The sequence below is a fragment of the Oryza brachyantha genome, chromosome 2 (genome assembly GCF_000231095.2).
Source record: "Oryza brachyantha chromosome 2, ObraRS2, whole genome shotgun sequence".
NCBI lineage: Eukaryota > Viridiplantae > Streptophyta > Magnoliopsida > Poales > Poaceae > Oryza > Oryza brachyantha.
This window is the reverse complement of record NC_023164.2, coordinates 22,769,318-22,790,904: the sequence shown is the minus strand read 5'-3', so window position 1 is coordinate 22,790,904 and position 21,587 is coordinate 22,769,318. Positions and strand designations below refer to the sequence as shown.

Here is a 21,587-nt window from a genome sequence, read left to right as displayed (position 1 = left end):
TGGTACCTTTGCGCTAGCACTAGCATTGGGTTTGGGAAGGCCTCCAATCTGAAGAAAACTAGAGCCATATATACGTTCGTTTAATTCACCTACAAGGAAAGAGTCAAAACATATATTTGTAAATTAATAATAGTTTATAAATATTTTTTTATATACGCGTTCCTATTGATCTAAAAACAAAGAATGAAAAATAAACTTTAAATTTACCATGCCAACACCATAAACAGAGACATGTAACCTATTTTCCATTAGGACAGAGGAATCCTAAGCGACTTGATAAGATGAAAACGAGATATCAGCATAAACATGTACATTGGCACATGTATCTATCCATTAGTTGATAGATTGATTAACTGAAATGACAGTAGGTAAATTACCATACCCGCTTCCATCTCTAGTTTTTGCTACATCATGTAACCGAACCAGATAAGTCGTGCGTACCTTATCCGACTCCACACTATGTCATTGCATGCGCATACTGCGTACGCAAGACAAAGGATCCAATTTTAATGGATCATTCATGCGCATGTCGCATACAAGCGTGTTTAGCCTGACCAAGCCAGCAGATGTGTTTCTCTTGTTCTCTCCACCACACATGTCTCAAATGGCCTGGACACCTTTCCCTTATAAGGAGGTCTCTCTTATAGAATAAGCAAGGTGGTACTAAACTTTCCCAGATATTATCATATGAGGTGGAGTTTTATAATTTTCCAGAGAATTAATCTTCATATGGACCAGGACCCATATATTAATTTAGCGAGGAAGGCCTCCAATATGAAGAAAACATGTAATCCTCCTAAAAAATAAAAAAATATATAATTTTTCATGCCTTCGGGGGTTCAATGTACTCAATTTTTCACGTGTTTTGAGTCCGCAAAGAGGTGGAAACTTATGAGGATTATATACCAGTCACATAAAAAATAAGAAAAACATACCATTCGTATACTTGTGTGGGGTTCAATATTTTTTATGTTAACATGTGGGAGCTAAAGTTTTTTAATTTATCTTTCAGACTCAAATGCCATGTCGACGCTATGTCACACAAGAGACCGTGTCAAACTGCAATGTAAGGGTTGTAGGATGTTAATTTGCACTAGTATGATAGTTGAGATATACTATCTCCGTCCTATATTAAATTTATTTTTTAGTTTTTAGATACGATGTTTTGACTCTTCGTCTTATTTGAAATTTTTTACGATTAATATTTTTATTGTTACTAGATGGTAAAACATGAATAGTAAACACATGAATAATACTTTATATGTTACTAATTTTTGTAGGTCTTCGTATAAATTTTTTAAATAAGATGAATAGTCAAACTTTTTAAATACAGAAATCGAAAAATAAATTTATTATGGGATAGGGCAGTAGTAACTAGTTTTGTGGTATTGATACAATTCGAACCCAGTCCATACTGGAGGAATTCAAAATACATTTTCCCCCTTACTGCGAGGCCTTCCAAATCACACGCGGCCCATGAGGAAGCCTCACACTGGGCTTTATTCTATTGGGCCTCCGATAGCAAGGCCCAGTAGTTGTTTTGCCCTAATACGAACTCAACAAGAATTATCAAGGTGGATTTTAAACTCCCGAGTAGACATTTTCTTATTTATTGCGTGTTACACAACATTTGCATTTTAGAAAGATTTGTAAAGATAAATTAATGATATATATCACTTTACAAACATGCAAATTCAAACATGACACCTACAAATTCGTAACAAAAATAACAAATTAAACTCTGAAATCATATTTGTTATAATTTTTAGAAGCCATATTTGAACTTAGCATGGTTTTAGAGTGATATATCTTATGTTAGTCTAACTTACTAACTTTTTGATAACTATTTAGATGTCATGTAATTGATGACGCGAGTTTAAAATTGTTTCTCAGGATCATGCCGTCAGACAAAATTACAGCGCAGAATCTCAACCCCTTTCGATTTTACCAGCCTGATGTTTATGAGTATGGCTGAATGGCTCCATGACTTCAAGAAAATGAATGGATCTCATCTGTACTTGCAAGTCGCAACACAGGATGAACTGATGAACGCTCCAGATTTTGCTGTTAGTTGCCAAGCAAACCCATTCATCACCAAAATGATGGGAACGATGCATGCTCTCTCTCCCCCTCGGTTTGCAGTGCAGCCAGACAGGGTTCATTACGACACAGCAACCTGATCAGTTGCAACTTGCAAACGAGCTGAATTAACTCTCTTCAGATACATGCGGTTTGGAGAGAGTATGGGGGTTGACACTGACACATGCATGCGGTTTGCATCTGGGCCGGAATCACCTGTGCTTGGGTTTTGCCTGCCATGTGATCGGCCTCGTTTCGTTTCACCCTTGCTTGGCTCGATCGATTTGCCGTCTTGCACATGCTCTTGTCCAGCCACGATAAACTGTGCAGGAATTGCAGATTTGCAGTGGACTGTTGTGTTGGTGCACAATAACCAGTCAAATGGTTATTGTACAGGAACACTTTTGGAGCTGCTGCTCCAACGCAAATGGTGCCACCCCAGTTTTGGGCAAAAAAAAGTACTGTAGCCTGACATTGGCTCTAAATGAAAGATAAACATCGGTTCACAGCAATAACTAAGACCATCTCTAACAGCTTATCTAAATTTGTTTATTTATATCTTCATTTGGATGATCATCTAAAACAGTTTCATCTTTCATATCTCTTTGTACTCTACCAGATCATCCATATATGACATTCTCCATATCTCTTTGGAGGATAGAGAGAGATCATCTAAATATAAAGGTTCTCTCTTTCTAATATAGATGTCATTCAAAAATAGATGATATGATGACCGTTCTATTGGAGCTTAATTTATAGTCTTTTATCATTTATTTTCAGGATGGAGGATATGATAGATGAGTTGTCGGGAATGCTCTAAGGGCCCTATTGAATCACATGAATAAAAAAATAAAGGAATATAAAAAACATAGGATTTTGATAGGAACGTAAGTGTAAAACAGAAGATTGCAAAACACATGAAAAACATAGGAATAGCTGTTTAATTAGACCATAGAAAAAAACACAAGAATTTAAGGAAAGATAAAGACTCAAAGGATTTTTTTTTCATGAGGTTCAACCTCTTGTTAAATTTCCTCCAAAACTTATATAGCAAGATGCATTCCATAGGAATTTCATAGGATTTCGTAGGTTTATTCCTTTGATTCAAAGGGCTTTATGTGAAAATTTTCTATAGAAATAAAATTCTCTAAAATTTCTATGAATTTCTTTTGAATCAAAGGGGGCCTAAGAACGGATGGTTTTTACCTTTCGGCCTATTGAAATATCTTTCAATGAAATTTTCTTCAGATGAAGACATTCCTCTGCTGGAATCAAATATTCAAGTACTTAGCACAAAAGACAAAAACTAAAATCATCAGTGCAACTGCATAAAAATATATTGGAGTATAGTAAAAACATATAAGTACAGCAAAACTGGACCAGAAAGGAAAAAAAATCACAGATCTTTTCGCATGTGATTATACTTATAAATTAAAATTTTAAATTTTAAACTTAAATTTTAAGTTAAATTTATGATTTTTTATTTATAGTTTATTTTTCACCTTTTGATCTTATCTCACTAAAAACACGTAAATAAGTTTTATTCAAACTATTATTTGTTTGTAAATTTACCGATTGTCTTTTTCTAAAGAGCGAAAGAGAAAATCTAACAAATGTCACTGACAAACACTTAATTCTAAGAAATACCATTGACGAGTGTGAGTTCTAGGAAATGACATCGTACAAACGAATTTGTGAAATGTCATTACCGTTAGGGTTCTGTCAGTATTTCTCCGTTAAGTTCTATGGGGTGAACAATATATTTAACGGAAAAATAGACGGAAACATTTCTTAGATAAATTCATTTGTACGATACTCGCACTCGTCAATAGCATTTCTTAGACTTAAATATTTATCAATGGTATTTTTAGATTTAAAATATGAACCCCGAATCGAGCTCAGCAGAAATGCAGAATGCGACACATTACGACGTATTCTGTCACTATTCACATTTCGGCTGCGATCAACTCCCTTGTACCTACGACGCGGCACGGTCATTGCGAAAGCCATTTCGCCCATAAAACCAAGGGCGCGGACGTCTCGTTTGCCTGGAAAACGCTCGCTGCCCCGTGCCACTGCCACCACCGGCCTACCCGCCCTCCACCTCCCCGTTTGCCACGCCGCCGCCGGAGTCGAGCCGCCACGATACAACAATGCCGCGCGCCGGCGTCGTCGTCCACGTCCTGCTCCTCTTCGTCGCGCTCACCGCCTGCGCCTGGCCCGCGTGCCGTGCCACCCACAACATCACCGCCATCCTCGCCGAGCACCGCGATCTCGTCGAGTTCAACCGCCAGCTCACGGCCACGGGCCTCGCCGACGACATAGACGGGCGCAACACCATCACGGTGCTCGCCGTCGACGACGCCCACATGGCGCAGCTCAAGGCGAAGGGGCTCCCGCGGGACGCGCTGCGCCACGTGCTCTCGCTGCACGTCCTCGTCGACTACTACGACGACGCCAAGCTGCACCGCCTCCCCGGCGGCTCCACGGTCGTCTCCACCCTGTTCCAGGCGTCGGGCGACGCGCCAGGGAGCGAGGGGATGGTGAAGATCGTCGTGCGCCGGGGCGGGCGCGTCGCCTTCGTGCCCCAGGACGTCGACGACGCGCGGGCCAACGTGTTCTACGTCAAGTCCGTGCATGAGGCGCCTTACAACATCTCCGTGCTGCAGGTCAGCGCCGTGATCACGTCGCCGGCCGCCGAGGCGCCGTCGGCGCCGGAGTCGAAGCCCAACACCACGGATCCCATGTCCAAGCACGGGTCGCATGCTGGCGCAAGCACCGCACCGTCGCCAGCGGGGCAAGGGTCATCCGAGGCCGACACGGCGAAGGGGAAGCAGGCCGGGGACGGAGGAGATCGCGGCAACAAGAATGGTGCCAGCAGCGGCGCGGCTCAGTGTGGGCTACCCTTCGCTCTGGCGTTTCTCATGGCTGCCTTCCTCGTGGTGAATTGGTGATCGTGTGAAGTTGAGCACTAAGGTTGTCTTGTGAACTACTGCTTTTTTGGGTGAATTTGCACGTTTCTGTGCCACTTTCTATTGGGGATTTCGTGAGTTCTTTGCATTCTTAGGTACTTAGGTTCATGGTGTATTGGTGCTTGAAATGTGTTGAAGGGTGGTTTGTAAGTTATTAGTTCCATTTTGTGTCGTCAACGTATGATCAGCTGTACTTTGAGGGCAAATCGAATGATGTTATGATCTGATCAAATTGAAATGCATCTGTTGTTCAGATATGCATATATGTTAAGGGGAGTTAGCATGCATCTGTTGGTCTGATCAATTGAAATGGATCTGTTGTTCAGAAATGCATCTGCTGCAAACATCTAATTGCAATATCTCAGACGTCCTGTGTGCAGAATGTCAATGTAGAAGGTCAAAAGGAAAGCAGACTATGCCTACTGAATTATTGTTAGACCCAGCTGCTGCCAAATGTACATGGACTAAATGAGCAAATGAAATTCCAAACTAATGGCGCCTATGCGTTTCTAAAAACAAGATGCCTGAGATGCCCGCAAGAACACTACTGTCAGTACAGCACCAAGCAGTGCAACTCATCTGTCGCCTTTGCCCGAATCAGGCTCAGCAACCTTTGCTGCTACCCACTGCGCTCACCGAGTCGCCTGTATCAGTCTGTATCAGTCTCATCTTGAAGCACATGCCTCCCGTCTATTCTGAACTGGTATTGAACTGGAGGTTCACTCCGGTGCATTTTACTGGTAGTAGAATTTAATCTATACTGTTAATTTATTTTTATCGGACGGCTATGATTAAATTATATATCAACAAGATTAGGTGTAATAGAAATTTGAAGGGGTAATATTGTCCATTTTATTGTGATCTTTATTGAAAAAAACAAAATTACAAAATACTATTAATCAAGTAATTAACAAAGTAAAATATATTATTTTTCTACTAGTAGTACAATAATATCAGTAAAATGCACCGGAGAGTTGCTTATTGAACTGATAATCTCATCCAACCAAGCTGCCCATGCATGGGTGCAAGCATCGTTTGGCAAAGCATGAATCAAAGATGACAAAGCGTAGCTAGGAGCACACCATGATGAGGATACGACGGTCTTTTCTCCCTTCTTCCTTTCGATCTTTTTGCTCACGCTGTTCGTCGAAAGTAGCTAGGACGGATGGCCTCAAAGGCTACTGGGGTACGCACAGATCTGAGTGATGGAGAGGTACGTATGTTCACTACAGCTGGGCTGCAGAAAACTGAAGGGGTCACTGATCACCGACTCCAAGCTATCTTTCCTTTCCTTCGCAGCCAGATTGAGCAAATCGGCAAGGCTGCGACTGCAAGCCTGCAAAAATGCATCTGCAGTCTTAATTTGCTTGCCTGGTACGTTTTGGATCTTGCTAAAAGGGCACTGCAAGTGCTGGGAGAGTAGTATACACAGTATTAGTCAGCAGTAAACAGACTAACACAGCATACACTCTGTTTAAAGAAGTGCAAGTAGGGGTGCGGTAAAGAGATCAAAGCGAAGCAAAGTGGCTTCTGCAAACTGAGCTGGACCGTGCATGCATCGGATTGAGATTACACGGAAAGATGAACACGTTAGTAGAAGATGTAAGCACCGGCTTTAGCTGCCTTCCTACTCTTGTCTTTTTCAATACGGCTGGTGTACTAGGTAAATAATCTTATGGTTTACTTTCTCCGGGGATGAAGCCAGAGGCTCCATCGTTTTGCCTTTTTGAAAAAAAAATGAAACAAACGAATAGTAACTTACGAGAAAAAAATTTATATACGTGTCTAAAGCGATGAAAAAAAATAAAGTCAACTCCAAATTATGTTTTAAAATTCACAATTTGTCTTGTATGCAATTGCAACCACACAACGATGGGAGATAGGCATCCAAGTAATATCAAAACCTTGATGGAAAACTAGCTTAGCGACCCGCACATATTGTGCGGTTGGTATCATCGTAATTTTCTTTTTGCAAAATAAGATATTCACATTTTAGAGTGAAAAATATTTAAAACAATAACATAACTCTAAACACTAGCCTAACTTATCGAACTAATATGTCTGGTATTATATTAATATAGTAATTCATATGTCCATAAAAACATTATGGATTCTTTAGTATTATGTTAATAATATGCTTCTATTATGATATATTTATTCCTTGTTTTCCCTCTATTTTTATCTTTAAGTTATTGGTAGCATCTTCTCAACTATCTCTAACGACATTATTTCGCCTACTAAAAACATCATATTGTATGGTTTATTCATAATAACTTATAACCTGATTCAAATCAGATAATGATGATCTTTGTCAACACTTCTTTCACGCAAATTCTAACAATTTTCAATTAATGTGATAATTTCTAGCTACTTTATCTCACATGATTAATGTAGAGTTCGTACAACGGTGTTGTGCGCTCACTCTAGTTATGGAGTTGATACCACAAATCCGACTCCATGTTTCCCTTGATTTCTCTCAAAAATCATTCCATAATTAATTCTAGTTCCAATTCTTAAGAAACCAACCGCATCAAACTTACTGATCAAGCAAGAATTCTAAATTGTTATATTCTTATGAATAGTCATTTCCAAAAAAACAGAAAAAATGAAAAGAGTTCAAATTTCTTATTGTGCCTTTTTTTCCTTGAACACCTCAAGCCCAACCCAACACCCATCTCCTTTCTCTCCCTCCCTAACTTTCCTCCTTTTCTCTCACCCTTTCCGTCCTCCCAACCTAGCCCAATCTATCTTCTTCTCCAACCCTCTCCCCTTGCAAACTCCCTGGCCACAATCTATCTTTTCTCTCTCTCTTCCTAGCCTAGGTCACCTTACCCACCCCTTTCTCTTTCCCTACACCAGGCTAAGCCATGCCCCTGGCTAGATCACCCCCATGCCACCAGCCAACCCAACCATTATCCCCTTCTTGCTGGAGCAAGCCAACCGCCAGACCACAGCTTCAACCAACCCTCCATCTTAGTTAGGCTAGTAGTTGTCCCCATGGCCTAGCAATGTTGCAGCATGCACCTGCCTTCCAGTCAGCAACCAGTCATCGACAGACATATGTCAGCGCATGTAGCCGCCTCCATAGTGCTTGTCGGTCACCATCAGACCCTTCTACACTTGCCATGCCCGATGCAACGTTCGCGCTGACTGGCCCCTACCATCTCGCTATGTTCCAAACACCCTGGCCACACGGACACTCCACATGACCTGTCCTATCTCTTGCGGCAGCCAGCTTACCGCCCACTCACATCCCATAAACCATGTTCAATGCTTTCTTCGCAATTGATGCTTGCTTACTAGGTAGTTTTCACCGCCTGTGACTGCCAGGTGGATTGTCCACATCGGTCCCTCTTCCCCTCCATTACATGCCAACGGCACCCGCTATGCCACACACCGACCATTGATGGGGCTTGCCCATCCCCCTGTCCATACCACATTGTTGTCGAGCCTTCGCCCTATAAAAGGTTTGGTGAGACCTCTGTTTTCTCCCCCTACATGTGTACATGAGCCCCATCCTTCAACAGTGCAAACCGAGCCACATCCGATAAACCACGTTTGGATCCCCTGCCCTCTCCGCAATCATGCCTATGCCACTAGGCAGTTGTCAACGTCGCCTTCGCACGCTTCTACCACATGCCCACTGCGTCGCCTCTCCATGCCGCCATCGGAATCACTCCTTTGTCCCTCCCTTGTACATCATGCTTCAGGAAGCTAAGAGGAGTCGAGTAAAGGGAATGGAGGAAGAATGAGAGGGATGGAGTGATAGCTGGGGCCCAACTATTAGTCGTTGCCCTGAGTCACGTCTCTCACCCCTCCATGGGTTGCTACCTCCTTTCCCTCCCTCTATGGGCCGCTAGCCACCCACGGGCCACATCCTTCCTCCATGTCCCCCTCGAGCCTTCCCTTTGCGGTGGGTCACACCACAGATTGCCCCTACTCCCTCTGCCAAAGCCCAAGGACCTAGTCCACCAAGCTGCTTCACATGTCACTCAAAGCCCACCAAACCAAAGCCTATGATCCACCAAGCTACTCCACATGTCACTCAAAGGCTACCAAACCAAAGCCCACAGTCACTCTACCCATCCTTGGGAGTCCATAATACCTCCCACTCACCCCATATGTCAATATTCCCTAGAATAATTCTTTTTTTAATTAACCATATATTTTCCTTTCCCACACTTTCCATGAATCAATCCTACATCCTCGACCCCACCCAAAGGTCATATACTCATATCCTTAGGATATTCCATTTCCAAAACATAATAATAATCCTTCCCCTGGTTTAGAAATTCAATTAATCTTCAAAAAATCATAAATTCTTCACCTTAAGTATGATTTGCTCCAATCAGCTTCTAGACAGAGATCTATCTTATGGCAGTACTAGTTAACTATTATAGTATCTTATTTTAAGTCTTGGTGTATTGTTTCTGTTTTGTGAATAGTTAATGATGATGGTATTTATTTCAGGCTATGTTTTGGTCGTGGATTTCCATATAATTTTCTCCGAGACTTGGATTATCAAAGAGTCACTTGTCAACTGAAGAGATGGAGTTTTTAGTGGATTTCTCATCACCCGAAGAAGAGGATTTTCTAGATTTTCTATGAAGTTTTCTCGTCAGCCAAGGACAAAGGTAAGGCATCCTTTGATCATATTGCTACTAAATTTATAAATGATTTTATTGTAAAGTTGCATGATTATCATACACATTAATTTGACCGGTGTTGGTCTATAATCACATGATTGATATGTAGGAGCCTAATCAACCAAACCCTTGTCGCCCCACCATAGTGGTACCATGATACGCGCGTTCTCTAGGCGTAGGTGTTCACCAACACCACATGTATATTCTTGATTGTCTATGGAATACAAGGTTGTGAAATGGTTACAAAACTCAACTAGGGAAATCGCACTACAAATATTCTCTTGCGTGGTTTGGTTTCGTAATCATACATAAAGACCAATTTCTTAATTTGGGTTTTGCGTGTGAGTATCTTACGATATGACCGCATGGGCATAATGTGATGCCTCGGGATGAGTAAACTAGTTGGTCAATGAGTGTTTTGTATGTCAATAATTGTGGAATGCTATGATGGTGGGGAAAAGGGCATTCTACCTGAGATAGAGATTTGTCTTAATCGTGAAATACGAGTAGGGGCCATACATTGGTCCTGAGTAGATAAGGGTCTGAGACTGGTCTGATATATGATTGGTTTGAGAGATTCACCTAACTATGTGAAACAATGTTTTCTTGGAGTGTACAGGGAAATTCCTTGCCATGAACTTTTGGTACCGGCTATTATTGTTGTTAACTTCTTATCTCATGGGAAAAGCGTACGATATTTTTAGAGGTTTAATGGAATTGTTTGAATAGCCATGTCAACGGTTATGGGCGAATGAAAGGTGATTTGATTTGTTTTAAAACAAGTTTGGATAATTTGTTTCATGGAATGGAAAGAGTTACCAATGCCCTTTGTGATACGTGACCAACCTTCATGGTTGGGAATAAGTTTGTGTGACATGGGGTGTCATTTGACACCATAGGGCTGAGATAACCAAGCAAGTGATGTGGGACAAGAAGGCTAGATTTGGTGTTGAGAATCTTGAATTTGGATCGGCTGGTCGAGAGGATTGACTCAGAGCTAAGAAGGCTCATTAACTATGAGACTTGGTCAACAGTTGGTTTTGAGATAATATTGTTTTATGTTCAGAAAGTGAGAAAAACTAATGAAGGAAAGGTGTTTATAATTCTAAGATTTGGTTATTTTTCTGCTTGAGCTGTTGTAAAGCAATGCACAGACGGATTGAGGTGAGATGTCTGCTTATTATGGAATTATTAAAACCCATACTTAGAGTTTTTGAATATATTTTAAATAACTTGCTTGCCAAATAAACTGGAGTACACCTCCATTACTTGCATTTGCACATTTCTCATCGCTTGAGGAGTACAAAAGTACTCATCCCCATTGCTGCTATTTTTTACTAAAGGTTGCAACTCATGGATTACCTAAAGTTGCAACGTAAAGAAGCACTCCCTCCGCTTCGTAACATAGGACGTTTTGGTTATACCTAGATACATCTATTGATCGATGTATATAATTTATGTATAGATTAATTAACATCCATATAAATCTAGCATTTGTTAGAAAGTCTTATATTCTAAAATAAAGGTAGTACTATATTTGCATTGCATTTAATCTTGTGTGGATTCATTATATTACCGTTGGCACCCACGTCATTTTTCTAGGGCTAGAACATGTTTCGTGGCTCCGTAGGGGGACAACTACCCGTTTTTCTACTATACGTCCTCCTCGACGTCATCCGTACTGTTGTTGGGAGGGAGGTGTGACAAGTAGCCTCTATATCCATCATCAGCAAACACGCTTATTTAATTCTCTATATCGGAGGATCTGCATCCGTATGTGCATGACATATTCCCCTGGTTTTAGAACATGTGATTAATTCCTTGTTCTGGCGGCACGTCTGATACGATTGCTACTATGTCTCTTATCTTTTCATTTATGCTTATATTTATAAGATAAAAGTTAAATTCTCAAACTTAACTTTGGAGTTGATTTTGGAGGGTTTTTTTCATCGTAGTTTATTTCTCAGCCTATGATTTTAGATCACTAAGAACACATATATAAAATTCCAGCCACGTTGCTTTTTAATCGTTAATAAGTAGTTTTACTTATGCTTTTAAAATGCAAAATGATGATGATGTATATGTCTGAGCTTCCAAAATTTTCCCTCGATGCATGAGTTAGTTTTCTATTTTGATATAAATTATTCAAACAATGTTGGAGACATGCTATTTATTGTTTGATAGTGTGTTATAAAACTTACAATGGAGTGGGTTAGCATGCCATTTATTTCCATCGTTACGGTTGCACTCAACGAGTCAGGGATTTCATTTCACTTCTATTATTCAAATAATTTTCTTCTTGAAATAAGACTTTTAAGGACAATGTATTGTTTTTAAGGTACTATTGGAAGATTTATAGTTTAAAAAGGCATATCCTACGAAGTTGAATATTTCAAATATCATACAAAACTCTCAAATACTTTAAATGCACTAAGTTTCTAAATTTGTTGTTGCAAACTGTCAAACCCCACCCCCTATCTTTTCATCATTGGTTATGCTTATAAGAAAAAAATTGAATTTTTAATCTTAAATTTATAGTTGATTTGGGGTTTATTCACTGTGGGTTAACCTTGGCTTTTAGATTGCTAAGAATACGTATATAAAGTTTTATTCATAAATTAAATATGTCATTTAACTTTTTTCATGAAAAAACCAACCTATGTAAGTTTAGCATAGGAATGCACCTCTTCACTACAACTAATCCACATCATATCCCTCCTATTTATTAAAGAAATATCTCAACTCATTAGTCCACGTTCCTTCTCCCTCTTAATAACTCATATTATCTTGTTTTTCGTATGCACGCTTTCCAAACTGTTAAACGATACGTTTTTCGTAAAATAAATTCTACAGAAAAATTACTTTAAAAAATTATAATCTGTTTTTTAAAATTTTTATAAGTAATAATTAATTAATCATGTATTAATTTATTAGTATGTTTTCCGCTTTGGTTAAATAACCTACAACCGAAAGCAGCCTTAGACGTACATCTTCTCGCCTACTATTTTCTAGTATGGGTAGAATGGATATTTCAACTTGAGCACATTCTCAATGCAAATTTTATAAGTGTTTTAATTTCATTAAATAACATGTCACATAAGCAAATATGGAATTTTTGACAAAAAAGAGAGGCTGGGAAACTTGATGTATATCGTTACCTAGACACTAAAACAATATGATAATACCGTGCACTCAGAATGACTACTTATCATGCCAACTCAAACTACGCTGTAATCCCACTGAGCATATTTTGAAATAAAGGGATACATTTAAGTTGTGGAGTAAATATATGAAACCCTCCCGCCCACATCCCCATTATTAGTTGCTCCCACTTGCTCCAGCATTTACTACAGGAGTGGAACAGTTGTGCACTTGCACCGAAGGGGTGACATCGTGACATGTACTCCTGCCACCCAAGCCCGTTGAATTAGCATGGCCCCTCAGGAGAAACATCCATTTTTGATGGTGCCTCCTCCTTGGCGACCTTGCTGGCAGGTGAGATGCCAACAAAACTGCACACTCATGCAAGGCAGGGGCCGGTCAAAATTAAAGCCCGCCCTGTGCATCGCGTGTAACGCTGATGCTATGGCTCACCGCCTCAGCGATCCGGCCGGCAGTCACCACCTCTCCTCTTGGCGCCACAGCTGCACCCTTTGACGTGGCTGCCTGCTCGCATGTGTCCAAGCTGGTGCAGCCCTAGCTGCAGGTCCTTGGGTATAAATAGCATCCAAGTCCAGAGCAAGAGAGACATCCCAATCTTCACAAGTTCACGACACAAACATAATACAAGCTGTTGAGACTTGAGAACATGGGAGGCAACAAGAAGCGTGGTACATTAGTAGTAGGCAGCAGTAGTACTAGGATTAGCACTTGTTTTTTTTTCGATATTAGGATTAGCAGCAGTACAACAAGCACAACAAAAAGTTATCAATTACGTATTCCAAGTGCTAAGAATACGATAATTATTGTGGCTCTTCTTGTTTATTTCTGATACTAGGTGGCACGAACATGGAGGCCAAGAAGACGGTGGTGGGATTAGACACGGGGTGTGGTGTGACCAACACTGAGTTGCCAATGGCCAACCTCATACGCCTAATGAAGAAGGTGCTGCCAGGAAAAGCAAAGATTGGGGGAACAGCCAAGGGTCTCACCCATGACTGCGCGGTGGAGTTTGTCGGGTTCGTCGGCGATGAGGCCTCTGAGAAGGCCAAGGCAGAGCACCGCCGCACCATAGCGCCAGAAGACTATCTGAGCTCGTTCGGCAACCTCGGCTTCGACCGCTACATCGAGCCCATGCAAACCTACATCAATGGTTACCGTGAGTTTGAGAGGTCTGGCGGGAATAGGAGGGTGACATCTCCAATGACACCAACGTCGATGATGCCTGAGGGACCGACATTCACTAACACAGAGCTACAGTTTCTCCGATCGGTGATACCCTTAAGTGATGATGAATCTAATGGCTATGACTATGGCTATGGTTATGGCAAAAACATGTGAAGAGCTCCACGCTTGTGTGTGTGCTACATGCATGTGTGGAGGGTAAATCAGGGTCAAGGCACTGTGTGGTGATTTCAAACTTTCAATAAGTTATTACTAGAAACAGTAAGAGTCATGCATCGTTCTTTCCTTTGGAAAAAATGAATAGTGGGTGGGTTATGCAAGAAAAAGAAATTGATGTTCGCATCAAAGAAAAAGCTTGATGTTTGCAGATTTACTGGGCGAACAAATTCAACTGTCCATTTATGTTTTTAGTCCCTTGATTCTATATAACCGATAATACTATCAATAGGCGATTCGAGGACGGAACAGACTATGCGAAAAAAAAAAAGTCAAAACATTAATGTAGTGGATATCAACAAAATTGCTCACAAATATATGTTGCAGTTTTCTAGGTTTCAACTATTTCCAAAATAGTTATTTAATCAACGTTACATTAGCAAAAGGAAAACACTATAAAAAATATTTATAATAACATTTATCAAATGAAATACTGTGTTAATGTGCAAGAGTGTGCAATATTACTTATACATATAAATTTTACCCACACAGTTGAATTCCAAAAGAGAAATCTACACATGCAGATCCATGACAGTATTTATATCTTTCATTTATTTTGCAATATCTCACTGAAGTAATATCTAGTGTTGGCCAGGTGTATTACACCCCTACAAATAATAATGATATGTCCATATATACATGAATAGTGAAAACATTGGCTCCAACAATAAATACATTTATTTTCTAGATTCTCATAGGAGATAAATTCATACAAATCTTTCCTTATGCATTAAGCAAAATTTTGGATTATATTATTTTTATGATATCTAATTGATGATACCAACAAATGATTTAACTACCGCAAAATTGAAAGTTTGCTCTGGGTCTTGAAAAATTAGATGATAAACTTTTATATATTTTTTACACGAAATGGCTTTAGGGAATTGGGCCCATGAAAAATCCAAAACTTCAAAGGTAAAGAACAGGACGAAAGTGCATTCCAATTATTCTATTACTCCATCCATCCATAATATAAAACATTTTAGCTATGTCTAGGAAAAAATAAAAGGAGAGGGAGAAAAAGAAAATGAACAATATCAAGTTGTATCTTCTGAACAAGTCAATGATCTGTCAGCTGCAACTGAAAAGGGAAAGACCAAGGCCTGTCAAGACCTAGCAGGTCTTACGCTAACGGCAATAGATGCTGCACCATCTATGCAATCTATGGAAAACAACCTTCTATTTGTTCTAGTAGCAAGAAAAGAAAAATGCTTGAACTTTACGGACTACTGTAGCGAAACGATTGGTGCCACTTTTCTTCAGGTTAGTAAAATGACCATGCTAATTTATTTGGCTTAGGTCGCTTTCGTTTGGACGTTGATAAGTTAACTTATCCCGGCGCGAAAAATATAGTATTAGATTAGTACATGATTAATTAATTATTAATTATTAAAAAAATATAAAATAGATTAATATGATTTTTTTAAATAACTTTCTATAGAAAATTTTTATAAAAAATACACCATTTAGCAATTCGGAAAGCGTGCGCGTGGAAAAAGAGAGTAATAAGTTAACTTATAGAGAGGGGGAACGCGGCCTTACATTATCCAATTATTGAAATTTAAACACCATATGTAAACTCATTTGTTTGTTGCAGTCTGGACATAAATAGATAATACTGTGTTTTGCAAGTCGACGCCAATAGCTCAAGCCTCTACTCCTCATGCCGTGCGTCGGAGAAGAGCATGAACTATATGTTGGATGGCAATAGAATGATCTGCCCGATTTTTGGATACTTGTGTTGTGTGAACCACTTGTTTTACATTACGTGTCTTAGTCACGGTCGCAACTTGAGTTGATTGGGCAAACGGGTTGCTAATTTTGCCTGCTTATACACTAATTGTTCTATGAATTTTTAGTTCTTTGCAGTATAGATCAGAACCGCTGTTTATTTTTTGTTTGCATGCATGTTTAACCGACGAGAGGAGATTATATCATTTGATTGAATACATGTAAGATTGAACAGAGTGGTATTTTCCGTACATGCACGATCGTTGCAGCCCATGCAAGTAGATCATGAAAGCAGGCAAAAGGTCCATCCGGTGGCTGCCTAGTCCGATTGTTCCGACCCAAACAGAGACACCGTTGGGCGGCCCAAATGTTACTTTCTATTTATTTTCTTTTTTTCCCTCTATTTTTTTCTTTTTTCTATTGTGCATGAAGGGTAGAATGAACATTTAAATATTAACCTTGCATGAAAGGATGACGTGACATATACACGTGGCACGTCATTGTATTAACCACGTTACAAATTTCATGGATATGTTTGGGTAATATAAATGTTAGGGACTAAATTGATCCTAGAACAAGACTTAAAAACCGTATTACATATTCACCCTTGACAAAACTAGCTGACATGGATAGCATTAAATGAACAGAGAAGAGGGTGTCATCGTCTCACCGGGTGACAAATACGGCTTGTGCTCCAAAGCTTTCTCGCCTTCCCATCACCCATTGTGCGTGGCCGCTACATGTCATCGATGAAAGCCTCCGATCCACTGGGCTCCAACCAATTTTTTCCTGGGCGATGGCGGCAAAGCCAAGCATCATCTACTTCTCGCCACCTTAGGGGTTGTATTATCTTTATGTATTGTTTGCAACTCAACTATTAAGTTCAGATGTTGAAAAAAAAAATAAAGCTTAGCTTGCCACATATCTGATGAATTGGCTTCAATATTGTTCTTTGGCACATATCATACGACTTAATTCAATCTAGTATGCATTCTCTAGTACAAGCAAGAAAATAACCTATAAAGATCGCATTTACACTATATGACCATGATTCATGACATTAAATATTCATAGACAGCCAAATAAACGACCAACTGTACGTAATGTCTTCATTATTGTTTATACGTAATATGACATCTCAAATAGATACTACCATCATTTCATATTCTAAGACTTTATAAACTTGTCTAGATTTATCAATTGGTGATTATATATATAGTTTATATATATGACTAGATTCATTAGCATCTATATGAATTTAGTTAAAATTAGAAAGTCTTATTGTAACACGCCAGTCTGTTTATGTTAGTAGTGTGTGTTTGGCCCATGTGGCCTAGAAGTGAAAGTGTAGTGATGGTTTAGTACCACCTTAGAAATTTAGCTTGATGAGGGTCTGCTTATAAGCCTTGGTGCTCCAACCATGTTATGTCCGGGCTAACCCTTTTACACGAAGTGAGGATGAAAATGTAAGCGGGATACCATGCGAACGTGGATCTGCTCAACGTGTAGAGCGGACTAATGTGGATTTTGGAGGCACGGTGTTACCATGTCAATCCTTATTGGGGGTTATACGTTTGACGTTTAAAGCCTGTTAGTAGTGTGCTGAGGGTCTACTTATAAGCCTTGGTGCTTCAACCATGGTACCCCGGGTTAACCCTTTTACACGAAGCGAGGACGAAAATGTAAGCGGAATACCTGTGAACGTGGGTCCGCTCAACGTGTAGAGCAGACTAATGCGGATTTTGGAGACAGTGTGTTACACTTACATTGTGAAACAGACAAAGTAGCAATTGACTAAACTATTGTAGATGAACTTAGGACATTTACAATACAATGACTAGCTAGGATGATATCCATATAATCAAATATGTTGTCATATAGGACGAAAGATGATATAATAATTAATTAAATGAAGAAAGAGAAAGAAATCATGTTTTACATGAGACATGGTTTCTACACATCACCAAAGACATCATGAGAGACAATCATAATACAAGACACTAGCTATGATTTATATACCTTTCAGGTCACAAAGAAATTAGTCCTAACACTACTCTTATATTGCAAACATTACTAATTTATTTTTAAATTTAATATTGCTCATATCTCATCATGTCTTGGATATTATTATGTAGAAACCATGTCCCATACAAAATATGGTTTCCTTCTCTTTTTTCGTTAACTCGTTTGCCACGTAATCTTTTATACCATGTGACAGTTCATTTAATTTTATAAATATCATCTTAGTCGTTATATTGGGAATGCACTTAGGCCACTCAATAAGAGCAAAGTTAATAATATAGCCAACAAGCTGGCTATAAGACTTCTTGTAGTTTTCTCTTAGCCCACTCATATAGTAGTTAGCTCTTTATCATTAATGCACGGCCCATATATCTCTCTCACATAATTTTTTGGTTCTTGTGTCTAAGCTGGCTATAAGATTACAGCCCACTACACCTCTCTCTCCTCCTCTCTCTCATCCACATAAGCATTTAGCCAGCTTACAGCCTGCTATTATACTTGCTCTAAGGCCATCCTAAATATAAGTTTTATGGACACCATTATCTAGAGTGACATGTCATCTAAAGTTTGAAACTAGGATAAAACACCCCTCCCTCAGTGCATAGTTTCATCTATTGTTGTTTCCTAGATTACTTACAAAACACAAGCTATCTAGGTAACAATGTATAGAAGGTTTTATCTCCATGAAACTCATTTCATCTCTCTCTTCATTAAAAATTTCTACATAACACTCTATTTATTGCCCATAAAACTTTCATTGAGATTGGCCTAATTAAGAGGAAAAATTTTTGCGAGCCTCCGTATGATTTACCAATGTATTGCGCAAAAACCATCCATTGACAGCTCAACCACACAGATGGAGCAGTGATCACAGCAAAGCCTCAGCCACTTGTCACGAACAGGTGCCATGCCACCTCGGCGCATGCCTCTCTACGTCTAGCTACTATACCTGGTCAACACCTCGTAGCGTCCTATTTAACGTATCCACACGCATCACAAGACCACCACCAAGCGAGCCCAGCAACAGTTTCACACTCACCCATCGCGAGCTAGCTCGAGCCACAGGCAAACCCTAGCTAGCCTTTGCACGGAGCCAATGGAGGCAGGCTACCCGGGCGCGGCGAACGGAGCTGCGGCCGACGGGAACAACGGTGGCACGCAGGCGGCGGCGGCGCCGGCTATACGGGAGCAGGACCGGCTGATGCCGATCGCGAACGTGATCCGCATCATGCGCCGCGTGCTCCCGGCGCACGCCAAGATCTCGGACGACGCCAAGGAGACGATCCAGGAGTGCGTGTCGGAGTACATCAGCTTCATCACGGGGGAGGCCAACGAGCGGTGCCAGCGCGAGCAGCGCAAGACCATCACCGCGGAGGACGTGCTCTGGGCCATGAGCCGCCTCGGCTTCGACGACTACGTCGAGCCCCTCAGCGTCTACCTCCACCGCTACCGCGAGTTCGAGGGGGAGTCCCGCGGCGTCGGCGTCGGCGTCGGGGTTGGCGCCGCGCGCGGCGACCACCACCACCACCACCACCACCACGTTCACGCCGCTGGGATGTCGCCGATGCTCAAGCCCCGAGCGCAGGGATCCATGGCGACCCACCACGACATGCAGATGCACGCCGCCATGTACGGCGGCGCAGTGCCGCCGCCGCCGCAGCCTCCTCCGCACCACCACGCGTTCCTCATGCCGCCGCACCACTCCCAGTACGCGCCGTACGATATGTACGGCGGAGAGCACGGGATGGCAGCGTACTACGGCGGGATGTACGCGCCCGGCACCGGCGGGAACGGCGGCGATGGGAGCGGCAGCAGCGGCAGCGGTGGCGCCGGCACGCCGCAGACCGTCAACTTCGATCACCAGCACCCCTTCGGATACAAGTAATAACTGCAGCAGTCTGCGTCTGCATGCGCGTATCGCATGCATAGCTAGTGCAACTGGCTAGAGCTTAACCAGCTAAAAACTTCAGACTTAGTCGTGTGTTGTTTAATTAATTTGCAACATTCAGTAGTAATTCACCATTCGTGTACTCGATCCAGGTACTGCTCTTAGCTACTCTGTTCTATCCTTAGCTATGCAATTGTGTTAGATCGTACGTACGTTAATTTATCTCTGCAAGTGTGGTTTGTTACTTTCAATGTTAATAGAAGAGCTAGTTATCACATCCAAAATATTTTTCCATATCATCAAGAACTAATATATGACCAACTCATATAACAATTACATATAAAATGCATACCACATCCCCGTCATAATATAAATAATTTTGGCTATACAAATGCATAATTAAAATATCTTATATCATGGGATGGATATAGTATATATTCTATCATTAACATATGACATGCATCTCACACAAACATTTTGTTTTAAGTTGGTTACATAGCACTGTTTTTCTTTTATGTTTACTCCTCTCTCTTATATCAAGAATATTCATAATGTAATAACTAAGATAATCTATATAAACTTAGATAAGATGTCACTTATGATATAAGGTGTTATGATAATTGAGTAAATGAAGAAAAAAATAACATAGTTTCTACACATCACCTAATAAATAAGTACTATTAAATTTAAATATAAATTAGTAGTGTTTGCATTATAAACATAGTGTTATAACATGTACAATTTCGTGCGCAGTTGCCGCAATTTGCTGCTGTGCGCTGACCTCTGTGACTATCCACGCAAAAGCTCCACCGCGCGCCCCGCGCGCCGTTAATCGTAAGTACGAACAATCGTACGCATAGATAATTCGTAGTATCTTATATTATGATAGTTGTATCTTATATTATGATAGTTGTATGAGGTATCAATTTAATTCGATAATTTTTAGAGTTTGTTTATATGAGTCGCGCCCAGTAAAGGTAGACTAATCCTGCTATGCATGCAGGGTATGGCATTCCAATTTCCAACCCAACAGAGAGACTGAGAGAGACAGGCGGCGGCATATACGGGAGGAGTGTCGCGTGAGCGCCTTCCCCGTCCGTCCGCGGACGCGCGCGTGTGTCCGGTCAAAGACCCAAGGTCGCTCGCCTGCCACGATCGATCGACGCGCGGTGCATATGCATCGACCCAGCGCGCGCGCGCGCGCACCGCGTCGTGCGTGCGTACGTTAGGAGCCCGCCACTGGTCCACTGGTCACTGCCCTGGCAAGTGGCTACACGCAGCCACGTACGCCTAGACGCACCGCGCGTACGTACGTTTACCGACGGATCGCGAATATATGCGTACGTACGGGCACGCGCATTTGGCCATTTGCCAGGGCCCAGCTGGAGCTTGTGTTGTTTTCTGGATGCATGGCGCGTGTAATTGGGCATGGCCGTGGCGCATCGCACACGAACATGTGCATCGCGAGAACGCGCGTCGTCTCGCTGCCGGCCGCGGTTCTTCCGCCGCGCGCGGGCGATAATATATACTCCCGCTGCAGCGATCGATGCGTGAATCAGCAGCGGCAGCATGTATCAGGGCTGGCTTCGTTTCATTTCGTTTTTCCCCACACGTACTGCAACGTCGCCCCGCCCCAGTGCATGCCCAGCCCGTCTCGCTCGCTGCATGCCGCCATCCTTGGGAACCGCA

The 21,587-nt window shown here is 41.3% G+C and overlaps 3 protein-coding genes across 3 annotated transcripts; all 3 read left to right on the top strand.

The window, feature by feature from the left end:
- The first annotated feature begins 4,086 nt into the window (after window positions 1–4,086).
- LOC102705135 (fasciclin-like arabinogalactan protein 2) lies at window positions 4,087–5,212 on the top strand. Its single transcript, XM_006647762.2, has one exon. The coding sequence runs from the start codon at window positions 4,233–4,235 to the stop codon at window positions 5,031–5,033; it is 801 nt and encodes a 266-aa protein (XP_006647825.1). The 5' UTR covers window positions 4,087–4,232; the 3' UTR covers window positions 5,034–5,212.
- Window positions 5,213–13,705: 8,493 nt separating this feature from the next.
- On the top strand, window positions 13,706–14,197 carry LOC102715827 (nuclear transcription factor Y subunit B-1-like). The gene has a single exon (XM_006648943.1). It carries the CDS (start codon window positions 13,706–13,708, stop codon window positions 14,195–14,197), a length of 492 nt encoding a protein of 163 aa, XP_006649006.1.
- A 4,882-nt stretch (window positions 14,198–19,079) lies between these two features.
- LOC102704865 (nuclear transcription factor Y subunit B-8-like) lies at window positions 19,080–20,017 on the top strand. The gene has a single exon (XM_006647761.1). It carries the CDS (start codon window positions 19,107–19,109, stop codon window positions 19,893–19,895), a length of 789 nt encoding a protein of 262 aa, XP_006647824.1. The 5' UTR covers window positions 19,080–19,106; the 3' UTR covers window positions 19,896–20,017.
- The last annotated feature ends 1,570 nt before the right edge of the window (window positions 20,018–21,587 follow it).